General features: G+C 40.9%; 1 protein-coding gene and 1 long non-coding RNA gene across 5 annotated transcripts in view; both read right to left on the reverse strand.

Annotated features, from left to right (window-relative positions):
• Positions 1-13,569, reverse strand: part of LOC125903305 (uncharacterized) — a 75,610-nt gene extending 62,041 nt beyond the window's left edge. For 3 of the 4 annotated variants that reach the window (XR_007451288.1, XR_007451290.1, XR_007451287.1), the window contains exons 1-4: positions 2,321-2,716; positions 578-657; positions 295-353; positions 94-176 (exon numbers count right to left, since the gene is read on the reverse strand). This is a non-coding gene — a long non-coding RNA (uncharacterized LOC125903305). Of the gene's footprint in view, positions 1-93; positions 177-294; positions 354-577; positions 658-2,320; positions 2,717-12,377 lie in introns of those variants that run through there. The other variant, XR_007451289.1, reaches the window with a different exon arrangement.
• A 3,880-nt stretch (positions 13,570-17,449) lies between these two features.
• The window catches only part of bcl2l11 (BCL2 like 11), a 35,837-nt gene continuing 26,977 nt past the window's right edge, over positions 17,450-26,309 (reverse strand). The window contains exon 4 of the mRNA XM_049600132.1: positions 17,450-24,517. Coding sequence (XP_049456089.1) covers positions 24,353-24,517 — 165 coding nt within the window. The 3' untranslated portion in view covers positions 17,450-24,352. The remainder of the gene's footprint in view (positions 24,518-26,309) is intronic.

Raw genomic sequence — 26,309 nt, forward strand, 5'->3', positions numbered from 1 at the left:
TCCTTTTCGCGCAATATAACCCAGAGACATCGAGTGATTTGAAACTATTGCAACGGCCGCCTGTGATTTTGTTGCATTACAAAGAAATCCTACCGTGCAAATTCCTCATGTGCTGCTTTCTGTTGCAGACAAAGGGTCCTGTGTAACTGCCCCAGCATTCATGCATGGTCATCCTCCTGTCATAAAGACATAAAGGCATGAGAGGGAGAGTTTTAACACATATGTGAAAAAGTCACATCAGAGCCTTTAAACAAGTTTACAAGACACAGAAAGAAAAATGTTTAACATACATACATGTTCACTTTTATCCACTTGGTCTTAAGATGAGTTCATGGTCTGGAGGATTATACAAGCTATGAAAGAGCAGTAAAAATGAAACAAAATTAGACTGTAAGGCTGCTACATGATATGCTTCCCCCCTGACAGTACTTTCCCCAAACTAACCCACGTGCTAATCATTGCTATTTGTTTTAAAGTCCACTCATTGTTGGCTTGTGAGCTGCTGTGCAAACATCCACACTTCACCGGTTTCACAATAAAGCAGAAATGCCATGACAGTAATCTCTAGGCAACTTACTGAAACTCAGCTGGCGGCAGGCTCTGGGCCTGTGTGTAGCATTTCCTATTAGAGGAGCAGGGCTTTGTGGGATGTTGGAGCTGTAAACAGGAAGTAAAGTTGAGCACGCGAGCCAGTACAGGAAGTGAATCAGTCAAACAGAATTTATCATTTCCAATAACCCAGTTCAGTTTGTTGCCTTTTACAGTAAGTTGCAGGTATGCACAGACAATGGGCACTGCTTTAAAGACACCATGTTGTTTGCATTTTGTCTCGTGTTGATAGTGATCCCTCTCACTGTTATTCCAGCAGAGATATCAGATGAATCCATGGACATAAATCTTTAAAAACCGGTCACATATCTTTAATTTCATTTTCAAAATACTTTCAAAAATGTCTCAGCACTGTAGTTTAGCTGTAGCAGTAAACAGTACATTTGTTCCGGACTATTTCCAGCCACAGATTAATACACATTTGGTGCAGTACTGAGTGTAAACAGCAGCAGGATGGTGTACGTGTGACGGACTAAAAATAAACCACAGCTGCCATGTTCATTGTAGTGAAGGAACATGTTAGCCGGTGCAACAGTGATGCTCATTGATGTGTTTTAATAGTTTTGGACACACACATGCAGTACAATGCTTCACGGATCAATTCATTGTTGTTTTTGGGCTTTGAGGGAATTAGAAAACAATGGAGTTGTAAAGTGGGAGGAGTGAATAGTCCCATTCATTTTTCCCATAGACCATGATACATGAGTCACAGGTGGAGAACCTCTGCAGCTTAGTTTGGCATGAAACTGTCATGGTTAAATCACCAGTGCTGAAGGTTAACAACTGTGTGACAAAATATCTGGTTCACTGAACAAAATGTAAAAATTCCAATATTGTGCACTTAAAAAATGTTGGGTAAATTAACTCCAACTTCCAAGGTGCATTTTGAAAAGAAACATCCAGTCACCAAGCTTCAAATTCAGTCCTTTGCACTGCTAATGGCTAGCCTGGAAATCCAGACCAAAATCTAGAAAGATTTAGGGTCTGGCTATGAGTAATGCAAATAGCCCAACTCGAGGGATGGCACCAAGCATGCATTTGTAAATATCACTGCACGCAATTGGATAACACTACGACCAATCAGAACAATACACAGGGTGACGTATATGCTTAGCTACCCACGGAGCTAACTGGTAGATTAGACTCTTGCCGTATCCAGTCAGCAAAACAGCAAAAACGTCCTTCTTGCAAAGGAAAGACTCGAGCACCGTCTTCTGTTCCTCTTTTAGAGAAAAAGCCAAGTCTAACTCGTTCATTGTAGCAGCCAAAGCCGTTTCAAACAACTGGTGTTCATCCGTAGCCATCTTGCAATGTTTACTGACTGATTCCGGACTTTGTCGTCGCAACGATGTCGTCATCTGTTTAGCTCGCCTCTGGCCCGCCTATATCAGATACACCGATGTGACTGGTGCAGCTCGGCTACAAGGGCATGGGTAATGAGCATCATTACTGATTGCCAGAGTGACTCGCTGAGCAAATTCAAATTGTGCTCTCACGAGAACTCTGGATTTCCAGGGTAGCTAATGGCAGGTGGGAGCTAAAGATGATGGTGCAGGAACTAAATCAATTCCCTTTTGGATTATGGGTGATATCTGGATGAATTCAGCAACTAGGGAGCTGCGTTTTTTTCCCAACTACAATGACGACAGTCCAGTGGTGTAAGGTAGTTATGAGGGGCCCCAACGCCAGATTTTGCATCTGAACTAGTTACCATGTATTGTGTCATCCATTCATTTTCAGGATGCTTATCCAGGTCGCAGGGGCAGCAGACCAAGCAAAGCACCCCAGACATCCCTCTCACCAGCGATGCTTTCCAGCTCCTCCTCAGGGACCCCAAGGTGTTCCCAGGCCAGATGAGATATGCAATCCCTCCAGCGTGTTCTGGGTCTGCCCCGGGGCCTCCCATCTAAAAAACAAAAAAGGCACCACTTGTGTATTTTTGAGGTGGCAATCTGAATCACTCAAGGGCCCCTCACCCAATGGGCCCCTGTGCATATGGGCACAGCCTACACTGTCTATATTTACACCCCTGCCACACGCTCTGAATTCACTTCCACTGTGATTTGCATCTGTGACTGGCCTTTTCTCCATGGAAACAGCAGCTTGAAGCCTGAAGCACCTAGCACCTTATGCTCTTTGCACCCTGTTGCACAGCATGTCTGTCTTTATGTGAGACTGTACTTTGTGTATTTTAAATTGTGTATTTTAATGTATTTTGGGCTGCTGTGACAATGAAATTTCCCCCCGAGGGATTAATAAAGTACCTACCTACCTAGACGGTTTGTAAACTCTCATTTAAAGCCTCAAGTTCAGCATTTCTGCCATCACCATCTTGTTTTTTTTGGAGCCAGAAGTGACCATATTTGGATGGGCGGAGCTGTGGAGGAGCGAGGGGTGGATCTGACTCATAAACTGTTTATAAGGTGCTTAAATGTAAAGATTATTAAATACAGAATGCTGGAAAATATCAAATATAAAAAGCACAGAAGGTAAAATATGAAATGCTAGCAGAGGCCGAATATCTAAATAAATACAAATGCAAATTGTGCAACGTTAACGTAACCAGTACCTGAGTGACATTCCAGCAGCCTAAACACAGGTGATCAGGTGAGTATTCAGTCTGTTCAGTGCGTTCCAACCTGCCGTCACTGGTAGGAGTTGAATAACCTGATGGCCTGGGGGACAAAAGACGTTCTCAGTCTGTCTGTTGAGCAGGACTGGGAGAGAAGTCTGCCACTGAACATACTCCTCTGCTTAGTGAGTGTGCTGTGCAGACGGTGGCGGTCATTGTCCATGATGGAAAGCGGTTTGTTAAGGGTCCTTCGATTTGGAAGCGACATACAGTAAGGGAGTCCAGCTCTCCTGCCACTGCAGCACACCACCGCATCAAAACTTTTTTTTGTACTAAGCTGTAGACATGTTTATTTTACTGCTGTACTGTTGGCCATTCTAACATGGAGGTCTGTGGGGACTGACTTGCTCTTGGAGCAAACCTCAAGTGGCCATAAAAGAAAGAAAAGAAGAAGAAAAGACTTTAAAGAGACAGCTCAGCCCAAAATCAAAAATACATATTTCTCCTCTTCCCTGTAGAGCTATTTATCAGTCTAGATAGTTCTGCTGTAAGTTGCTTAGTGCTGGAAATATCAGCCATAGAGCTGTTTGCATCTCCTGCGAGCTCACCTAGCACCACTGAGCTAGCTAATGTCACAGCTCAGCTAAACCTCTTGTCAATGAGTAGATGTGCGCCTCCTTGTGTGGTGATACGGTTGGCGAGTGTAGCTCGGTAGAAAGAAAATAGTTCCTACATGAAACTGCTCACAACAAGGTCTGCAGTTTGAGCACCACAAGCCGAGTGCCATCTAGTTCCATTGTACTGAAGAGAAGACAGACATCTCTATGGCCGATATCTCCAACACTTGGCAACTCACACCCAAACAATCTAGACTGACAAATAGCTCTACAGGTAAGAGGAAAAATATGCACTTTTAATTTTGGGGTGAACTGTCCCTTTAAAGAACCAACCTGAGTGCATGATTTGGCTGAGTATACTTGGACCTGTACTCCTGGTTAGTGAATAGTCGGCTGTTTTTGGTGTAATTACTTGAACACCATGTGCCTTCTTGCCAAGAGATCGGTATCATCTCATATTTATACAGTAAATATGAAACTACAGCCAGAAGCCAGGTGGCAAAGCTCAGCATATTAAACAAGCAAGTTATAAAATTTGTGAGCTTTAGAGGTGTTGGAGGCTATATTTTGTCACCTTGGGACGGAGCCAGTCTAGTTGTTCCCCCCTCTGTTTCCTGCGTTTCCTTTGTGCTCAGCGAAGGAAACTGGCTGCAGTTTCCTATTTACTGTGCAAACATTCAAGTGGCATCAATCGTCTCGGCTAATTCTTGGCAAGAAAGCGAATACAGTACTTATTAAAGTGTCCCTTTAAGTTTAAATGATTTTATTTGGCTCATGTTTTGGATGATTTATTTGAACGGTTCACTAATAACTGGCTGATTTTATTTGTGCAGATTAATTCTGATTAGCCTGCAGATGTTTTATCACTAGTCGGTCTCTGCATGATTATTTTGTCCAGGTTGGGTGTGTTTGATTTGGATCCTGTTTGGGCTCTCTGGCAGAGGCTGTTTTGGTGTTTAGCGGTTGGGTTTACTCTGACATGTTTTGTCCTGGCCACATTTGCCCGTAATTAGTCTAATGGTGCAGCGTGGTCTCCCGTGCGTATCAAGTTAGTTTGGACTAGTTTGAGTTAAATTGGTTGTGTCTGCTTGTGCTCGTACAGCTGTCCCCTGCTGTGGGTTGTTTAAGTTGGTTTTAGTTTGGCTTGCTTGTGGTTTGTCCCCTCTTACGCTTGGATTTGTTAGGCTGCCTCTGGAGCGCCTGGTTTAATTTGCCTCAGTGACTCTGGTGGTACATGACAGTCTGAGCTGCTGCTGTGCTGCTGTGGAGCTGCATATCTGCTTCACCGAGGCTGATGTAACACTGAGCCAAAGAGCTGCAACACTGCACCCGACACTGCACTGCAGCTCACATATAGAGATGCTTTGATACGAGACAAAAACAGCCTCATATACTGTATGTGCATGGACACACACACTCTCTCTCTCTCTCTCTCTCTCTCTCACACACACACACACACACACACACACACACACAGATTCTCTCAGAAAGCCACAGCCCTCTGAAGCCTCCTTTCTTGCAGCTCTCTTCAAAGGGACATCACATATCATAGGAAGTACTCTACATTTTAATGAGGATGTGTGAATGAAATTTTTAGGAGAAAGGATCAAGGTCACATGATGTAAGGAAACATAGCATAGATCAAAAATGTTGCAGGAGAAATGTGAATAACCAGCTGCCCTACAAACAACTCAAACTATATCTTGGCACCAGGCTACAGTCAGCGTTTGACTCTGTGGGTGGGTGACAGTGTGGGTGTACTTCCATTCACACTGACTGTTGATGAGACCCAAGACTTCCTTTAAACAAAGACTCTCCTTCACCTTATGCTGACAGTGCGCAGCTCTTTTTTCTTTTACCTTCTCTTTCTGATGTCACACACACAGATATGACTGAGCACTGTGCTGTAGCTGTGTTTCTCATAAGCTGTGCCATATGTCTGTGTTGGATGTGTATTCCTTACTTTCTCTGGCTGAGTAGGAGGTGGTTTGTCTCTTCATTACTTCTGCTGTCATTTCAGACCCCAGCAGTGTCCTCTGTGTGTTCCTGCTCCTGCCCATCGTCTGATCTTCCACCTGCTCACACACCTGCCTCTCATTACCTCCTAATCCCCAGTCACGCTCTACACCTGTCCAGCAGCTCAGTGGCCCAATTTTGGATCCAAATAAAGTCCTTTAAATTGAATAACATGGATTTTGGTTTACTTTGACATGCAAATTTAAATCAGATCTTTAAAATCTGGTTGAAACACTTAAAAGTGGGCGTGGCTGCCGGTCTCCACCCACACCTCTCTCATTTGTTGCTGGATCAGGAGAAAGAGGATGAGGAGGAAATTAGTAACTTGGTGAATAATTATGCTGTTCAAGCTCACACCTCCTGATATGATACTGCTCTATCAGCTATGAGCCAACAGTGTGGTTGGCTACTCCCCCTCAATCCCATTTGATTGGACAAATGAATGTACACGCCCTGAATTTAAAGATGAGTCATCACCCATATATGTACACTTTCCCCTTTCTTAAATATATTTATATTTTTTAATTATCATATTTATCTTACTATATAATGATGAAAACTCTGTGTGTGTGTGTGTTCCATGTTTTTCTCCTCACTGACTTGGTCAATCCATGTGAAATTTGGCACAGTGGTAGAGGGTCATGGGAGGATGCGAATGAAGCAATATTACGTCAATTGGCCAAAGGGGGGCGCTATAGCAACCAATTGAAATGTCAAACTTTGAACAGGCATATCTCATGCCCCGTATGTCGTAGAGACATGAAACTTTGCACAGAGATGCCTCTCCTCATGAAGAACACATTTGCCTCAAGAACCCATAACTTCCGCTTATATAGATTTTCCGCCATTTTGAATTTTTTGATAAACACTTCAAATGGATCTCTTCCTAGGAAGTTTGAGCGATCTGCATGAAACTGGGTGAACATAATCTAGGGACCAATATCTAAAGTTCCCTCTTGGCAAAAGTTGGAAAACTTCCTAAAACTGAGCTTCTATAAGGCAATGAATATTGCGGAGGGCGTGGCTCATCACATAAAGGTGTATAACATCTCAAGGGTTTCACCCATCACCACGCAACTTTGTAGGCATATGACCACACATAATCTGAGGGGACCCCTCCATTATTGACCCCATCAAACAAAATGGGGGCGCTAGAGAGCTCATTTCTTATCTAGGCCTAACCACCATATGGATTTTTACTAAACTTGGTAGATATGTAGAACAGGACGCCTCAAGGTGACTGGAGAAATTTAACTCTAATTGGCAACTGGGTGGCGCTATAACAACAGAAAAATGCTTCAAAATGGCTAAAATGCGACCGATTGCTGTGGCTCCCCCTGTGGACCAGTGTTGTTTTCAGCCACTTTTATTTTTGTACTATCAAATCCACAAAAACTCAGTTGACTATTTAATCTGCAATTTCCTATGACCTGTATCCCAAACACACACCATGTGAAACTGTACGTGGGCAACTGTGCGCTCAATGGGTATGGACTAGTTTTATTTTATTTTAATTTAATTTATTTTTGTTATAAGTGTATTTTTCACATTTTTCTCCCCTTTGCTTGACATTAATGTACCGCAGTCATTATTCTTATTATTAACTGATATGTTGCTGTTGTTATTGCCATTCCTCAACCATGTATGGGGGGGTGTGGGTTCATTGTTGGAAAAACTCTATGTCACTAAATAATTTTGTGACTGTTCCTAAAATGCTTATAAAATATGTTTTAAAAAATGAGTCATCAAAAATAATATAATGTTTCACAGGAAGAGAAAAGAGAGCTATAAAAAATATTAAAAGATATTTAAAAAAAAATATTGTTGCATATAAAAAGAAATAATCGAACATGAAGAGAACCGACTGATTGGAAGTTAAATAAAAGAGAAAATAAATAACTTTTAAGTTCTTATTCTGTGTTAATTGTTATGCTGTCTCTTGCTATAAGTTAAGTATGTGTTATAAATAACATTTTGGGGTATTTAGATCACAGAATTTCTTTCTCTTGTTGGATTTTTTTTTCCTGACTCATCCTACACTCAGAGACATAAACATTTCCAGTCAAATATGATTTGGGGTTGCCAGTTCACATCTCCCATCATATGACACCATTCTTGAACCAAGAAAGAAACAGTTTAAAAATAAAAGTAAAACTTGAAGAATGACATACAAGACATAAAATGTTGAAATCTGTCTTGTGACCTTTGCCGTGTCATCCCTCTCACCCCCCAGCACCAAAAAAAACCCATCTTAAAAGCAGAATTACTGTAAAAAAAATCTCATATTGTAAGCCTCATCTCGATACTACACTCACTTCTCCCGTTATTCATGTATTTTTTGCACCACTGCAGCAGTTTCAATACAGTTTTTCTGCTTTACTATAATTTACGTCACCTTGCTGATTTAATGTCTTTCGCTATTTTCTTTTCTGCAGTCGAACACGTTTGGAAAACAAGCTTTAAGTTAGCATTTTCTCACAGTTGAGAAAAGAGAGCCCATACAAATATTGGTTATTAACAGTGAAAAAAAAAAAAACATCTGTTATGATCAGTCAATTTTTCTGATGTTACATTAAAAAATCACAAAAAATGTGAAGTTTTTGATACTGAAATAGGCCTTTTTTGTTTATTAGAGTACTGAGGGAAGATTTATGAAGCATTAACTGTGACAACTGGTGAACCAGGTCTCAAACGCACGACTCTGGAGACAGTTTGGGTAAAATAACACAGTCTTTACCGGTCAAAAAGTAGGTTCAGTACACAGAAGGACAATCAGTGGAGGCAAACAAACCCAATAGGGATGAGGCAGAGGCAGAGACAATCAACAGGCTAAATCTAAAAAACCAAGAAAAGGACACTGGTACCCCGTTTACACGTAGGAAAAGCGCACATATTTTCACGTGGTTTGGCCTCTTGTTTACATGCAAATGGAGTTTTTTCACGGAAAACAATCATTTGTAAAAACTCCGGCCAAAGTGGAGATTTCTGAAAACGCCGTTTATGCGTTGCCGTGTAAACTGGGTGAAACAGGGTTTTAGGTTCTGAAACGTCACAGCATGCGCCAGCAAATGCTTGACGTCATGTGAGCGACCTATGTTTACACTTTGTTTGGCTGCTGATCATGGATGCTGTTAAGGTGGTACTCATTTTTACGTTTGTGCAAACGCTTTGTTACGGCCTTTTTCCACCAGATGCGTGTCGGTTGCGTCTCCTCTCCGGCACGGCAGCGGAGCCGATAGGAATTTTCAAAATAAAATACACAGTGTTCACGGCGGATCATATTTCCCTGCACTACACCTTGAAAACTACATAATGGGCGGAGGCAGGCCTGAAGTCAACAGGTCAGAGGTTTTCAGACGTCATTTCACCCCACTGACACCATGGACAAGGAGATATTAATCATGGCAGTGCACCGAGATGTCTTGTGGCGGAGCTGCACCGCTCCGCACAGCAAGCGCAGCCGGTGAGTATTGACGGACGGCGGAGCATGCAGCGGATAACCAGCGCTGCCGTTCCGCAACGGACACGCATCCAATGGAAATCCGGCGTTTAAAGCGACATTTAGGAGTAGCTCCACTTCACTGTCAGTCCACACAAACGAACCTCTCGCCATGTTTACTGTTTTGAAAGGAACAGGAAGTCGAGCGTCTTATTCGTTGTTGTTGTTGTTGTTGTTGTTGTTGTCAGTTCTGAGGATTCTGATTGGCTTGCATGGCTTCATCCTTCTCCCTACACTGCCGGCCATAGGTTTGGCATAGTTATGACGGCGCTCGACGGCGTATTTATCCGGGTTCATGTAAATGACAACATTTTTGAAAACGATGTTGTGTGCACGATGTTATTATTGAAAACAGAGGGGGGGAAATATTCGTTTCTCCAAATACCCGGCTATGTGTAAACGTGGTGTGGGAAACAAAAGGCTGGAACACTAGACACACAAGGAGCTAAACTGGCACTGAGAGAAAACAAGACACACACTAAACACTCTGGTGAGGGGAAGGATAAGGAGACACAGGTGAGGCTAATCAGGGCGGGGCAGACAATCAGACACAGGTGAGGTCATCAAAAGGGAGGAAAAACACACAGGGGCAGGAAGTGAAGTGATCTGAAACCAGAGGAGATGTGAGTTTCAAAGTAAAACAGGAAACAACATGAATGAATGAAATAAAAACATAACCTAAGAAACTTGAGCTGTCACATACCCAGCTGGACACCAACATTGTTAGACATTAATATTTAATTACATTCAGATTGTGACGTCAGGTGACCACATTTCCATCTCAGGAACTGCCAACACCAAGTTGACATAGAACACTGACGACAGCTGATGTTAATATTTTGTTGGGTCAAAGTTTTTTTTTGCTAAGTAACCACAATCCAACGTCTTCCAAACGTCTCATCTTGGGGTAGAATAAAGACACTGAATTGTAAGGTATGAAGAACAAAACCAAATGTCTGCAAAACATCATGATCTTATTATCCTCACAACATTTGTTCTAACGTCGTTGGACATTGAAAATATTGTCAACCTGATTCTGAGTCCATCCAAAATGTATTGTCTACCTAGCGTAAGAGTCCATTGTCTTTCTAATGTCATAGTGATGTCCGATGCCAGTTTGAATAACTAGAAATAACTGGCATCTCAGCTGTCACCATCTTGTTTTTTTTGGAGCCAGAGGTGACCACATTTGGGCTGGAGCTGTGGAGGAGCCAGGGGTGGATCTGACTGAGAAGCTGAGGACTCTATTGGCAGACAGCCTGTCACTCAAATGGCCCCACCCTTATATACATGCATAACCTCAAGCCTTCCATTTGGAGCTTAAGCTTAAAGGAAATGGCCACTTCAGAATGAAAATACAGACAGTACTTACTGACCCTCATGCCGACAAGAAGTCCAGTGTAGTTTTTTAATCTACAAAACTCGTTCGGAGGATAACAGCTAGCCAGATTTTTCCATACACTTGAAGTGCATGGAAGCCACGTCCAAAATCATTTTGAAAATGTAATAAAACTCCGCTAATGCATTTCAGAAACAGCTCGTCCGTCGTAATCCAAGTGCCCTGAAGCCACAGCATGCAAAACTGACTTGAAAAGACGTAATTTACTCCACTTCTATAGCATCATTTCGCTTCTCGCGCGAGACTCGAGAACATTCAGAGACGTTCTTGTTCTTGAGTCTCGCAAGTTGCAGGCTAACTGACCACAGTGAGAAATTATGCTATAAAAGTGGAGTAAATTACGTCTTTTCAAGTCAATTTTGCATGCTGCGGCTTCAGGGCACTTGGATTACGACGGACGAGCCGTTTTGATGGACATGCAAAATGATTTTGGATGTGGGTTCCATACACTTCAAGCGTATGAAAAATCCAGCTAGCTGTTACTACACTACACTGGACTTCTTGTCGGCATGAGGGTCAGTAAGTACTGTGTGTATTTTCATTCTAAAGTGGCCATTTCCTTTAAGCCTTAAACTTTAACTAGTGAGCTGTATTAAAATTCGCCCCCTGTACAGTTGTCATGAAGGTGGAAATTAGCTATAGATACCAAAGCTGTTCTTCATACCAGGCTGTAAACATGTTTTTCCTGCTGTAAAGTCAACACTTGAACATGGGGGGAGTGACTCATTCTTGGAGCCAGCCTCAAGTGTCCATTAGCGGAACTGCAGTTTCTGGCACTTCCGTGTTGGTTTCACTTTTCAGCCCTGAAAGTTTTCACTTGTGCTAACCACAGCTCCACCATGCTGCCTCATGTATGTTCTGCAAAGTGTATGTTATTTGCATGGGCTATATGACCCTTAGATAATAAAATCCGTTGGCCTGTATTATCTATATCTTACAGCCAAATTGAGCGGGTATCTTCCAAGACTACACTCTTTGTAGTAAGAGAATCCTGCTCAGCTCAGCAAGGAAACACTGTGAGTAACTACAGCTGTCAAATAAATGTGAAGGATTAAAAGCTACAATAAAGTATAACACAACATTAAATGGAAACACTCACCCTGGAGTACCATAACCATAGCACTTGTGTAAATGTATCGACTCCACTGCTACTGCCAACACATATGTTGATCCTGACACATCTGTGATGACATCAGTTGATAATACAAAGCTGTCCATACATTTCCATCTAAACCACGTATGTAAAATTTGCCTGTGAGCCAAACATCTCTTTTGCATCTCCATCGCCTGTCTTAACGTCTGCTTTTCAATATTTGGTTGTCAACAGTGAGATCTGATAACTTTGTGGTGCTCGCAGCTGCGTGGGATGGAATATCCAGTAGAAGATACTATCTGTTGTGTCAGGATGGCTACGCTGTTTGTCACAAGTTGGACTGTATATCATGAGGCACAAGTAAGTGAGTGTGTGTGGGAGTTTGTTATCATGATTAGTGGCACATCTGGTCTTACTGGACGGCCTTTTGTCTGTAATGTTGTATTCTAGCCATAAAATATGATGCACCTCGACCAGATACGACATAAGTTTCCTTTTACGTCACAGTATTTGTACTTTTATTTAAAGGGATAGTGCACCCAAAAATGAAAATGCAGCCATTATCTACTCACCCATATGCCGAGGGAGGCTCAGGTGAAGTTTTAGAGTCCTCACATTCCTTGCGGAGATCCGAGGGGGGAGTGGCTAGCACACCTAATGGCAGACGGCGCCCCAGACTAATGTCCAAGAACACAAAATTGAAACCACAAAATATCTCCAACACGCTCATCCGTAGCGATCCAAGTGTGCTGAGGCTCTGACATAAAAAGTTGTTTTTAGCCTCACTGTAGCCTGTAGCTCTGACTGCTTCTCTGTGCTCCCCGCTCACTTGTGTGTGCTTGCGCAAGACCAGCAAAAGCATGAGCTTTGCTTACCCGTGCACCGCAGGGAGAGACAACAGTAACCACATATCCGAGACCAATGCCATTGTCCACCTGAACTACAGTAGAAACGGAATGACTTACTCCTCTGAAAGCCTGTCATCTGGTCCTGCAGGCCTCTACCTTTTCTTCCAGTTGATCTTTGGGAAGTAAAAAAATGTCTCCAGAACACCACAGGTCAGTAGTGTTGGAAAGTCAGGGTGATCGGTGATGCACGGTCTCTGAAGAGCAGCAGTCTCGTCAGTACTGATGTCCAGATTCTCAAGTGCAGGCATCGCCAATTCCCAGTCTGAGCAGCAAAGACTTTCCTCATCCGTTGGCACTGCTTTGCATTTGAAACAACTACACCACCAGGTTTCCAGTGCTCGACTCCGGTATTCTGTGGCTGGCTGAGGCTCATGAGCTGCGGCGGCTGCTTCGTCCAGTAGCCTGAGTTCCATGCGTATGCTCAGACTCAAACAAATACGGCTCAACAAAGAAATGCTGCTCCTCCTCAATTTCAAAGTCTTCAGACATGTTGGGCTGTCCTTTGCTAAAAGACCGTAGTGCAAATTATCTTTTAGCTACTGTGGTTACTGCTGTCTCCCCCTGCGGTGCATGTGTCACGTGATGTAAACACGGGTGAGCAAAGGTCATGCTTTTGCTGGTCTTGCACAAGCGCGCACGCGTGAGCGTGGAGCACAGAGAAGCAGTCAGAGCTACAGACTACAGTGAGGCTAAAAACAGAGTTCATATGACTTTTTCGAAACAACTTTTTATGTCGGGGCTGCAGCACACTTGGATCACTACAGATGAGCAGTATGGAGATATTTTGTGGATTCAATTTTGTGCTCTTGGACATTAGTCTGGGGCGCTGTCTGCCATTAGGTGTGCTAGCCGCTCCCCCCGCAATCTCCGCAAGGGATGTGAGGACTCTAAAACTTCACCAGAGCCTCCATCGGCATATGGGTGAGTAGATAATGGCTGAATTTTCATTTTTGGGTGTACTATCCCTTTAAGTAAAGTACACTTGGTTTCTCTCACACACACTCACACGCAACAATCAATAGAGGAAGAGAATAGACTGAAGGGCTCTGACCACAGCATCCTGAATAAGTCTCCTTTTGGCCCCAACACACTGAAAACACACGCTGAGCTGCTGCACTGACTTGTGTGTGTGTGTGTGTGTGTGAAAGACATAGTGAGAGTGACAGTGAGAAGTTGAGAGTGAAAGGCTCGTCAGGAAATTATGTGCACACCTGGTTCCTGCTGTGTTTTACACAGTAGGTAGTGGTAGTTTGGAGGAGACAGGTGTTGGGTGCTACCAAACCACTGAAAACCACAAAGTGCACCCGTGATTAAAAGTGCTTCCTATGTAATCATGGCCTCAGTTTTACTACTAAGTTTGGCACCACAGGTAGGACTTCTGCTGGGAGTGATTTCTTCACTGGAGCAGGTCAGATCTGGGCAACTTATCTTCACAACTTTGTGCCATGTAGTTGTTCTAATGTGCTAGAATTTTGAAGCCCCATTAGTCTGAAAAATGTCCCATTGGACTGAAAACCCATTTCTGCAAAAGCCTGTTATCCCAAAAACAAACACCAATTGCTCTGAAGTTTCGTTTCTTTACAAATACACATTCCCTGCAGTTAGTTTCACCAACCTGTCCCTGATTCCTCTGTGATGTTTGTGGCGCCAAAACATGAACTTTTTTAACCGCAATCAAGTGGTTTTTGTGCCTGAACCTAACATTCACCACAGTGTTTTGACAAATGTAAAGCATCCGGGGTTAGAAGAAACATACAATCTGAACATTTTTTTCCCAGAGTGTGTATTTTGGGATAACGGGCTGTCGAAGAAATGGGCTTTTGCTCCAGTGGGATATTTTTCAGACTAAAGGGGCTGTCGGCACTATGGACAGTCCCCCCACAACTTAATGTATGTTAGAGAATTACATCAATGACAAAGACTGTACATGTAAAACATCTGGAGCGGTGCATTCAGAATATTATCATTCTATTAAATGGCCATTATTGGTGGTTATCAGCGCCATAGATAATGGTTAGAAGGGTCCTGCTACACTGACTGGTATTTTCAGAACGCCGTTAGGTTTCACTTTCACTTTGTTAGGTTTAAGCGCACAGACTACGTGGCTATGTTTAGAAAGAACATCATGGTTTGAGTTAAAATAAGTATGTCATGGGACATAAGTCACATATGACACACAACACGTACTTAGAATAACGCCTTGCCTTTTGGTTTCACATGGAACACCAACCCATGAAGGTATTAGAGATACACTGGATACGGTGCTGCTGCTCAGCCTTGCATCCAATTTTGCCCAGTGGCCACTCCTGGTATTGCAACAAAAAATTCCTTTTAAATCCCAAAAAGTATTTACTCCGTAGAGCATTAGAAATCAGATGTCTGTAAAACTGTACCTCAGAAGCTCGTAATATATCGACTTTTTGATCCATGGAGATTTTATATTTGTAAAACTTTCCTCAAGCCAAGAAAAAGCGATTTAAAAATCTGTGTTGTCATCACAAAGTAAAGCCTATGAGCTGAGTGGAAACATGCAGGTGGGGTGAATGGGAGAAACACTACTGTGCATATTCATTCGGCCACATATCCTGGAAGTAAACATGGAAGCTTGAAACTTTTTTAGCGTATGTGCCAGGCAAGCCGTTTTCATTTGACTGAATAGGTGCCATTTTAGGGCCAAGTTTCCAGTTCTAATAATATATCCATGCACAAAGTCCGATCTCCTGGGTGAAAGTCCTGTATTTGACCCGTCCCTCACCCCGACTGACCTCCATGTGCAGACTTTCTCACTCTTTATACCATACTTAAGTTACTTCAGCTGCCTTCCTTCGTCATTGCACAACAATAAACACCACTTAATATGCTGATAACAGCTCTCTGACCCCTTCTTACCATATCTATGATGCTGATAACCAGTAATAACGCCCACTTAATCGAGTGAACATTTGAACTGGTTGGGCTATTTAAGTAACGAGGAGGAGGTGACGTTGTACTTTGACCCAGCTAAATTTAGCATTTCTAAGCAGTACATAAAAACGTCATAAATGGTTTATAATATGCTGTAATGTAGCTGTAAGCAGATGTAACTCTTCCTGGGACTTATGATCGGAGGCTGGTGAATGAACCAATAATAATAGACATAATAAATCACAGTTTTAATTATATAAAATATGTCTTGATATGAGAAGTTATAATTGTTGGCAAATACTTCACATTATTAAATACTTAAAATTTCTTCATATCCGCTTACAACCATATTACAGTGTGTTATAAACCATTTTACATGTGTGAATGCTAAATGAGGGATTAGCCATGGGGACAGACAGGGGGAGCTGTCATTGCACAAAAAATACAAAATAAAATGTCTCTTTTATGGGTAGTGCTACTTTTCTCTCAAAAGTGCACACCACATTATATTTACAAATCAGATCTTTATGCTGTAGCACAAAATGGTCACACTGGACTTGAAATAAAAGCAAAACCTGCAGTATGAGACTGTCTCTGTCGTCTCACCTTGAAACCACAAAGGGTTAAAACTGTTACTTCTCTCTTTCTCTGCAGATGGAGGAATTCACCCTGCTGGACCGCTGCTCTGACTCATGCACATGTGTGTGAGTGTGCGCGCGTGTGTGTGTGTGCGCGCACGCAGGAGCCATTTATGCTCGTGTGCATGTGTGTTAATGAGTTGTGTTTGTGCGTGTGTGCGCCTGTGTGTGTGGAAGACATATAATTATCTGAGCATGTGTTTGTGCCAAGCCGTGGAAGGCACCGTACTTTCCGTGTCCTGCAGATGAGCGCACACACAGACACACACACACACACAGATGCAAAGAGGACAGGAAGAAGGGAAGAAAAAAAACAAGAGAGAGTCGGCTTCAGACAGAGTAACTCAAAAAAAAAATCTGTCCTCATTTCTCTTAAATGAACTTTTATGCCGACAAAGTGCACTGACCTGAACTGAACTGTGACGCTGGTGCTGCTGGGCCTTACATAAATTCAAAAAAGACACTAAAATATTTGTGTTTCTCCCTTTAATACCTTAAATGTCTGATTTTTTTCTCCATATTCTTAAAATATTTGGTTAAGCTCAATCTTTAAAAGGAAAACTGAGGACATGAAGTTCATGGTATAGTGTATTTGTTGCTTGTATCTGATTTATCTATATCTGATTTTTTTTTTAATAGGTAGAAGTATTCACACCCCTTACTGAAGTCAAAACCATAAAACCACAACATGCAAACTCAAGCAAAAATCCTGCATTCAAAAGTAGAAGTAAAAAAAATAATGTAAAACATCAAGCAGGAATTTAGTGGAATCAATTAATCTTTCAGCATTAACTTAATAAATTATTTTATATTTTAAATTATTCAAAAAAACTATGTATTTATTTTTTTACATTTTGAGACATTTTTTAGAGACTTAGTTTAAATGTTCTTCTGACTTGTAGTTTTTGAAGTGACTGAATACTGCTAAGAGTTCCCTCAACTTTAGTTTTTAAAGAAACATCATCAGCATATTGGTTGACTTTTTGCATCGAAAGCCTTTATATTCCTTCATATCAAATGAAGAACTGACTCATCTAACTGTGAAAATGTAGTGTAGTGTTAAAAAGTAATGTGGAGGAAAAATTACAATATATCCTTCTGCTGATCCTTCTGATAAGCACATTACTTTCTTTCCTCTACTGAATAAAATGTTTCTGTTGACAAAGTAGGGATTTATAAATCACTCATACAGTATTAAAAAGATGGAAAAGTTTATTTACAACAGTTGAATGCATTTGAAAGCAATTAAAACAGCATAATTACAATATTTTCAGTGTACAATAACAGTATAAACAACAAAAAAAGACACCATATTGCTACAGTTGTACTGGGTCATTTGGAGTCGTTCAGATCAGTTTGTTTCCATTTCACAAACAGGCTCCAACAGATGCATTTCTGTACAGCATTTGCAGCAAAGCACAACACACCACAGTGTCTCTGGGTTCCCTACATTTCATGTTTTGTCTTGTTTTAACAGTTCCAATTAAAAAACAGTGAGTACACGTTTATTAGACGTTGGGTGATTCTCCTGTGGTATAAATCCGAACAGCTCAAACATAAATCTGCAGTGATTTGCTGAAGCGGCTCCAGCAGCGTTGATGCCAGTCAGTAAAACCCTGAATGTCACGCGACTGTTTCTGTACTGCAACACCTACAAATGACAGACGATGAATCACCAGGTTTCCATATCAGTTTCAGAAGACGGCAATTCATCTTTCAGTTTCCTCCCTGCCTTGCTCTCCTCTCACACTCCAGCTGTTATACAGTACATCAGAATGAGGTCTTAGGTTTAAGATGGCACATTATCAGAAATCAACATGCAGTCACAGCGGGGGGGAAAGGCAAAGCGGGTACATTTGGAGCACAGGATGAGCCTGAGACGTGCATTTCCAGGAAGAAAGGATTCGGTGAGGAAGAAACAACTAGATGTCTTGATACAATGTCATGAAAATTAAATGAGGTCATGACAGACACAAGGAGTATTCTTTCTTTCAGTTTCACACTTTTCTCAATTACCAGTGAAGGAAAAATGGACAAAGTGGCTTCGAATGAACGAATGAATTTCAATTTAAGGACTTAAAATATTCTGATATAAAATAACAACATACAGTATGAGTTGCTCTTTTTTAATTTATCCTAAATAGCAGTGAGCCATGGACAGATTATGAGACAATGGGCCCCTGGACACAGACATATCAAAGATCCCTCACTGTAAAACACTGACAAAACCTAATGGTTATTTGGTGTCCGTTGTGGCCGCTGTGCATGTCTTTGTAGTCATTTTCAGTCTCTTTGTGGCCATTTGGAGTCCCTTTGGAGTTGTTTTGTGTCCCTTTGTAGCCATTTGAAGCATCTTAGTAGTCATTTTCAGTCTCTTTGTTGTTGTTTTATCTCTCTTTGTGGTCATGTCAAATTTCTACGGAGTCATTTTGTCTTGTTGTGGCTGTTCTTTGTAGTCGTTTTGTGGCCATTTTGAGTCCCTTTTTAGTCATTTTGTCTGTGTTTGGACTAATTTTGAAATTGTTTTGTGGCCATTTGGAGTCTCTTTGTGGTCATTTTGAGTCTCTTCATAGTCGTTTTGCATGTGTTTGGGGAAATTCTGAGCCTATTTGAAATTGTTTTGTGTCTCCTTGTGGCCATTTGGAGTCTCTTTGTTGTCATTTTATCTTTCTTTGTGGCCATTTTGAGTCCCTCTGTAGTCATTTTGCGTCTTTTTGTGTCTGGAGTCTTTGTAGTCGTTTTTGTTTGGGGTAATTTTGACGCTATTTGAAATTGTTTTGTCTCTTTGTGGCCATTTGGAGTCCCTTTGTAGTCATTTGGAGTCTCTTTGTGGTCATTTTGAGTCTCTTCATTGTCATTTTATCTTTCTTTGTGGCCACTTTGAGTCCCTCCGTAGTCATTTTGTGTCTTTTTATGTCTGGAGTCTTATTAGTCGTTTGTGTTTGGGGTAATTTTGACGCTATTTGAAACTGTTTTGTGTCTCTTTGTCGCCATTTTGAGTCTTTTCGTAGTTGTTTTGCATGTGTTTGGGGAAATTCTGAGCCTATCTGAAATTGTTTTGTGTCTCCTTGTGGCCATTTGGAGTCTCTTTGTTGTCATTTTATCTTTCTTTGTGGCCACTTTGAGTCCCTGTGTAGTCATTTTGTGTCTTTTTGTGTCTGGAGTCTTTGTAGTTGTTTGTCTGTGTTTGGGGTAATTTTGACGCTATTTGAAATTGTTTTGTCTCTTTGTGGCCATTTGGAGTCCCTTTGTAGTCATTTTGTGTCTCTTGGTGACATGTTAAAGTCTCTGTAGTTGTTTTGTGGCCGTTTTGAGTCTCTTTGTAGTCGTTCTGCATGTGTTTGGGGTGTCTCTTTTAAATTGTTTTGTGTTTCTTTATTGTCTTTTTTGTCTCTGTGGCTATTTTGTAGTTTTATGTCTCTTTATGGTTGTTTTGGGTCTTTTTGAGGTCATTTTGCATCGTTTTGTGGTTGTTTCGATCTTTTTGTAGTTTGAACGACATCATATTGAAGTTCTGGTCCAAGAATGCCTGTGCCCAGTAGGTCTGTTCAGTAATCCCTCCATTATGGCAATATCACTTTTGATTCGCCTGATTCAGATGTCAATTTGTGCACTTGGATGTCTAATCCATGTTCACAGCTGGTAACTTTGTGATTTCTGTCCTGGACACAGTTACTGTGAGGTTGATGTCATGAGAGGACAATTTTTAAAGATTTCTATAAAATTTTCATCTGTTGATGTTATTCACTGAAATTAATCGCCCATGTCTTTACACTTCATATTATGCTTGCAATAACAAATGTCAACAAGCTTAGACAGCCTGATGCTAATCCATCACCTCATCACAGGAGCTTGGAAATGACACTTTGAGGCTGAACAGCTAATTTAACAAGATTAAAGATGAGACTAAACAGATGAACAGATGAGAGTTTCTGAAATGAGAGTTTAAAGATGATGAAAGCCAAAATCACACTTTGTCTGTGATGCATTGGTGTTGACACAACTGTGCAAACATCTGAGCATGACTCAAACACACGCAGATGAATTTGGTTATCGATTGTGTTACAACAAACTGCTCTGATTTGCTGGTGGGTAACCTCACCGTGAGCGAGCAACCATGATGGAACTAATTAGTTGTAGAAGATTAAATCAAACACGTGTAACACACATAACAACACAGGATCTGTAATGCTGCCGACACTCATCGGAAACAGATAAACTTCCACTGAAGAGTAAAGCTTTAAATGCATTAAATGTGAATAACATTATACTTAAATCTCAGTCAAACTGCTTTTCTGACACTGAAAGATATTGGTGGAGCATGAAAAAGAAAAATTACATTTCCATTTTTATTCCAGTCAAGCTGAAGAAAACACTCACTGCAGCTGATGATCGATCAAAACAACATACGGTATGGTGACATTTCATTTGTACCATCTAAAACAAACCAGAAAACAATGGTTTTGCACAAATTTGTTTGCTCAACATTCACACTGCACTTGCAACATGGCAAACCCAGACCAAGTCGGGGTTGCCATTTGGGCAACAGTCCACGATGACTCCATAGAAAAGCTCAGGGATGCGGCTGTGCACTGCTCTTTAACAGAGGTGGGAAGTTAACTAGACGTACAATCGACAAACCAACCAGTTTGGACTCAAGTTCTGTTCTCTTGTAAAACCTAAAAAAATGCAGTTTGAAAACATGTCCAAATAATTATAAATCTCACTTTTGTGTGGCGATGTCTTCTTCGCCTCGTTCTGGTGCACCAAGCGTAACAAGGTCATTACTGCCCCCTGAGGCCGGAGAGCAGAAAGTAACCACTGTAACGACGGTCAGTGAAAACCACAGTTGTAATAACTGGCACAAGGGGCAACAATGACTATGTTTACATGCACAAAATAATCTGTTCTTTGCCCTTATTCCCAAAAAGACAATATTCCTACTAAGTTGTTTACATGTCTGATGAAAACGGATATTCCACTAATACTTCTGTTTACACGCAGCCCTGCATGCTCCAATTGATGTGCTCTAACATGACATATATCATGTCAAAATAAAGAGAAGTGGCTTGGCTGAAGCGGCTTGTCTTTTGCTTCTTTGCATCAATGTTTTCCACTGTAGCCGCATGTCGGACCGTGCGAACACAGCCTGTATCCATGACAACACACAGAGCTGAGCATAAACAGACAAGGGGCCACGTGTTGCAAATTACGGTAAAAACTCCAGTTGAGACGCATATTCTGAATGCCTTGAATATATATACCAAAATATTGCTATTATACCCCGAATAATACCGACATATCCTTCATGTCATGATTGGAAAATGCTAAATTCATGCTAAATTTGCTAAATAATGCTAAATTTGGAAAACTCCTAATGGACTGTGGAATATGCTGTATACGTGACAAACATCACATTTAAAATTAAAAAAAAAAAAAAGTAGAAAACAAACTTGGAAAAGCCTCACAAAGGTGAAGCGTATGCTTTGTCGAAAGTGTTCTCAAACAGGATGTTTTGGTTTTGAAAGAAAAAAAGGTTTCAATGATAAGAATTAACTCGTTGGTTTGGCAAATGAAAATCTGATTATCTTCCCAACCTCCACTGCCTCCCTGACATTTTATAGAGGAGACATGCTAAACATGTTTCATGGTCTGATAAGGTGCTTCGCCACAATACTTTCTTGCACAATTCTTCTTCACAACTGTATATTCAAATACCTAACTTTGATATTTCTGCATACAAAGGAACAGGCATTTCATAGTTTTTGCATAAAAGGTTTTCACACTTTCACAAGCTAATCCGCTGTTTATTATTATTCTGGTTCTGTTTAAATGAGCTCCGAGCGGTTACATGCATTTTACTAACCCAAAACCTAAAAGATACAAAAACAATGGCCTACTTTTGGTGGTTCATCACATGACAATGAGACTGGTATGTTAATAAGCCTAAAGATAAGAATAAATGTACTTAATCGGAAGTCTGTATCGCGGCTATTTGATATGGTACTGTTGGCTTAACAGTCAGTGACAAAACCCTCTTTGACTCTGCGTGATTCAATGCTTGGTTGTCGTCCAGAAATCTCTCTCTGAGAGTGTTTAATGACCTGGCAGGCATGAGGAGACTTGGCCAGGTCTGAATCACTGGGCTAATAAACGGATAACGTGACCTTGTCAACAAACCAATACTTGCCAGATACATTCAGTCCGGCTGCTAATGTTAAATCCAGAGGCTGAAACAAAGAACGGTGAAAGACAGTGCTGTTTGATCACTTAGGAAACTTAGGAAAAGGCTTTGGATATTAAAACAAGGTTAAATAAAGGTTTGTAAATGTAAAATGTAGAAAATGAGTAAACTAGAAAGCAGGAAATTACACTGTTTAAAGGTTTATATGATTGACATTATCTCATGATTGATTTGTTCATCATCTTGCTCTTCTGTATTTCACTCCACCAACTGGACAGCTCAGTAACAAGTACTTAAAACCTATTATTGTATAACAAGTGAAGCATTCTGCTCCTGCATTTGATTACTAACGTGCAAATTGTTTGTGTTAATGCTGAAAACAACCAGAGCAAAGAGGGAAATGGTGCCCCTTAATGCTTTTTTAAAAGACTGTATTTTGTGATAAAAATGATTCTGAAATTGTTGGAAATCTATTGTTAAATCTTAGAGAGAAGGGAGGAAGTCACAATTCCACCTGGATCTAGTGGTTACAGAAACACACAGGTTTTTGTTTTTTTTTACACAGGGAAAGGCTGCTAATAATTTGTGGAAACTTAACTTCCTGAAATTCATAGAAATGTGTTCTCACTTTTTTAAAAAGCTGCAGGATTGGTGCATTTACTAAAAGTACCTTTGAAGGGAAAATAATCCTGATTACAGATTACCTGATTACATATAAGCCAAGTGGTAGCAGGACGGCTGCTAACCTTGACCCATGGTTTTGAATTATGACACATAAAACGAAATGGACACTTTATCACTGATGCAGACAAATGCAGGACAGGATTCATTTCTGTCAGGAAAGTTGGGCAAATTGTGTTTGTGCTGATCAGTTCAGAGTGCACTTTTTCTCCCCTCCTTGAAAATTATTTACAGTCCCAAACACTTGCTTGCAAATATCTGCTTTCTCTAAATTTCCCCTTGAATGTTCCCATCTTTTAAAGTCCAAATGCAGTAATTTGCCACCCAGAACAAGAAGTTTTGTTACTGAGGACCATGGCAAATATTCTATTACCACCTCACCTCTCCCTGGAAAATGAATCCTGCCCAAATGGGGTCTGCAAAATACAGAATTGTCATGAAATCTGATGATGAATCAGTCAATACCTGTGTCATTTAGTACTCAAAATATCTGGACACAAAGTCATTTCTGTGCCTGTAAATCCTGCCATGCAGTCAGCTCTTATTAACTGACAATGTAGACATAAGCAGACATGTAATTCATGGTAACAAAGTGTTACATGGCAAAGTAGTTTTGATAAAAAAGCTGGATAAAAGTGGTTACTTTGGCCCAGAGTCTGTTGCATGCTGGATCCTGATGTTACAGGAGTGCAAGATCATTTTTCCTTGCCTGAAACCATCAGAGGGGAAAGATGGGGGAAAGTTTTGCAGATTGGACCCACGTACTTTTACAACTCTGGGTCTGCGGAGTTGATCACCCGAGGAATTCATAATCTCTACACAATTACAAGCTAAAAGCTAAAAAACTAAAAAAGTAAACAGGAAACTGTACAAGGCACATTTGAAGTTCCACAGGCGTAATTTTGCACAGAGGCAAATTTAGGTGAAACGATGGCCACTGCGCTGGAAAGGAGTGCAAAATCCTGGCTCTTTGGTAGCAACGCAAAGGCTCAGAGACTGTGAAGGACAAACAGAGGTGAAAAAACAAACATCCAGGCAATTTAGAGTTCCTTAAAGGGGTTACCAATCCATCAAAATGAACATGAACAGAGTCCAAAGTGTCCTTTCTCAACTTGGAAAGGAGAGAAAGGAGGACAAAAATTAGGTCCCAAAAAACAAAAAGGATCCAACATAGATACATTATTTCAGGAAAAAAATAATAACGATGCTACGTCTGCTGGGTTTTCCAAAGGCTAAACCTGAGAGTTGTCCTGGCTGTTCGTACTGCCTTGCAAGTAGATCATCCGTCCGATCATTAGAAGCAGGAGGCCCACGCACAGCAGCACGGTGGGCTCCTGGTGGATGTGCGGCAGCGGGTTTGGATTGATCACAACCCGTCTATGTCTGTCTGCCACCCCCTGGAATAGAGAGGAGAGAGAAGAGGAGATGTTACTGTATTAATAACAAGAATATGGCAGAAACACCTCACGCTTAACAATACGTCGCTCTGGACTGATACATCAATTCAATGATCAACAATTATCAGTGCACAGAAAATCAATACATATCTTTATTTTTAAGATAAGCCTATGTTTTTAAATTCTTATGGCACTACTTCCGTCAAAGCACACCAACGTCCTCAACATTCAAACAGTGCTAATAGCATAGCACCACGCAGACAAGAAAAGACGAGGATATCTTCTGATATCATCTCATATCGACTGCAGAATTGAACTGAATCGAAATCATATTGTAGCAGACTTTATGATATCAGCAAATATTGCATGGTTATCCAAAGAATCTATACGATATCGTACTGTGATAAGGCCTAATACACAGCATGGTTGCACAAAACTGGATGAAAAATTAGTTCAGAACAGAATCAAATCAGGAAAGAAAAAGTCTGGGTGGAGACAAGGGATGCAAGATATCAGCACGTCATCTGTATTGGCCTTAAAATGAAATATCTGAATCTGCAAATATGCTGGTAATATTGGTACATCATTGGTTTCGGGCCTTAATATGAAGTACCAGAATCAGCCAACATGCTTTTTCTAATTTTGCACAATGAATAAGGGGTGGGCCATCATGATAAGGGTATGTATGTGTAATATGATGTTAATTCCACTACAGAGGAGACGTTATGATCACTACAATTAGCTAGTGAAAAAAGTGGCTATATCGATATCTGTATCGGTTATTGGCCAAATAAGTTGTAATATATCGGCATATCTGATATTGGCAAAAAATCTAATATTGTGCATCCCTAGTGGAGACACAACTAGATGAAAGGAAGAGGTTTGACACAGAAATCCAGCAGTAAGGATGGTGATGTCAGGGGAAGTAGATAAAGACAATCATCTTTAACTACAAGGATCTAGATTCAGTGGACCACTTGCTAAATTGTGCCCACCTTATCTACTGTGCTTTAACTGTCAACCTCTCCACCTTTGCACAGCTAGTTTACAGTGATGACATTTGAAATAATGGGTCCTTAGTTTTAGGTGCAGATAGACAGAAGCAGCCTCTTGTTTCTAGCCGGTTGCTAGCAGATTTCATTAGCTGTAGCCAAATAAGCTAAAGCTGTAATTGGCTAACTTTTAAATGTTTCCAAACATCTTGTTGATGGTCCATGTAGAAGACATGCAGATAAATAAACAGCACTGTGCTTGTATTACAGTAGAGCTCCTTAGTCCTAATATTACAAGTGTGATAAATAAAAGCCCGGAGGTCGGGCGAGCCAGAGATAAGATTTATGTTTCGCTGATCATATTTTGAAACAGTGCACAAGAGAAGAGGCTTTTATGGGTTTGGCAAACACAACAGTATCTTGAATAATGAATGTGACTGCTGTTGGAAGGTAAACAACCCTGAGTGATTATGTGGTTAATGGGTGAAAAAGCACTTCATGGTTAGTTGTTTTATTTGCATAAACTCAACCATCACCTGTCAGTTATTCATGTCTGACTGAATTATCTGCATTGGCTTTTGCTTAGTGTGCTCTCATTTCACAACACCTTCTGAGTGTGTTGTAATACACATCACGTAAACACCCTGTAATCCCCTTATGATAGAAATCAAAGAGACACACACTCATACTGTATGTTTACATCCACAGGAAGCAGGTAAGTACAGTTCTCTACATCCTGCCACAACTCTCTTTACTCTCTCTCCAGGTGTGATTTCCTTACGTCACTGTGAGCATGAATG

Source organism: Epinephelus fuscoguttatus, linkage group LG16 (assembly GCF_011397635.1).
Source record: "Epinephelus fuscoguttatus linkage group LG16, E.fuscoguttatus.final_Chr_v1".
Classification (NCBI taxonomy): domain Eukaryota; kingdom Metazoa; phylum Chordata; class Actinopteri; order Perciformes; family Serranidae; genus Epinephelus; species Epinephelus fuscoguttatus.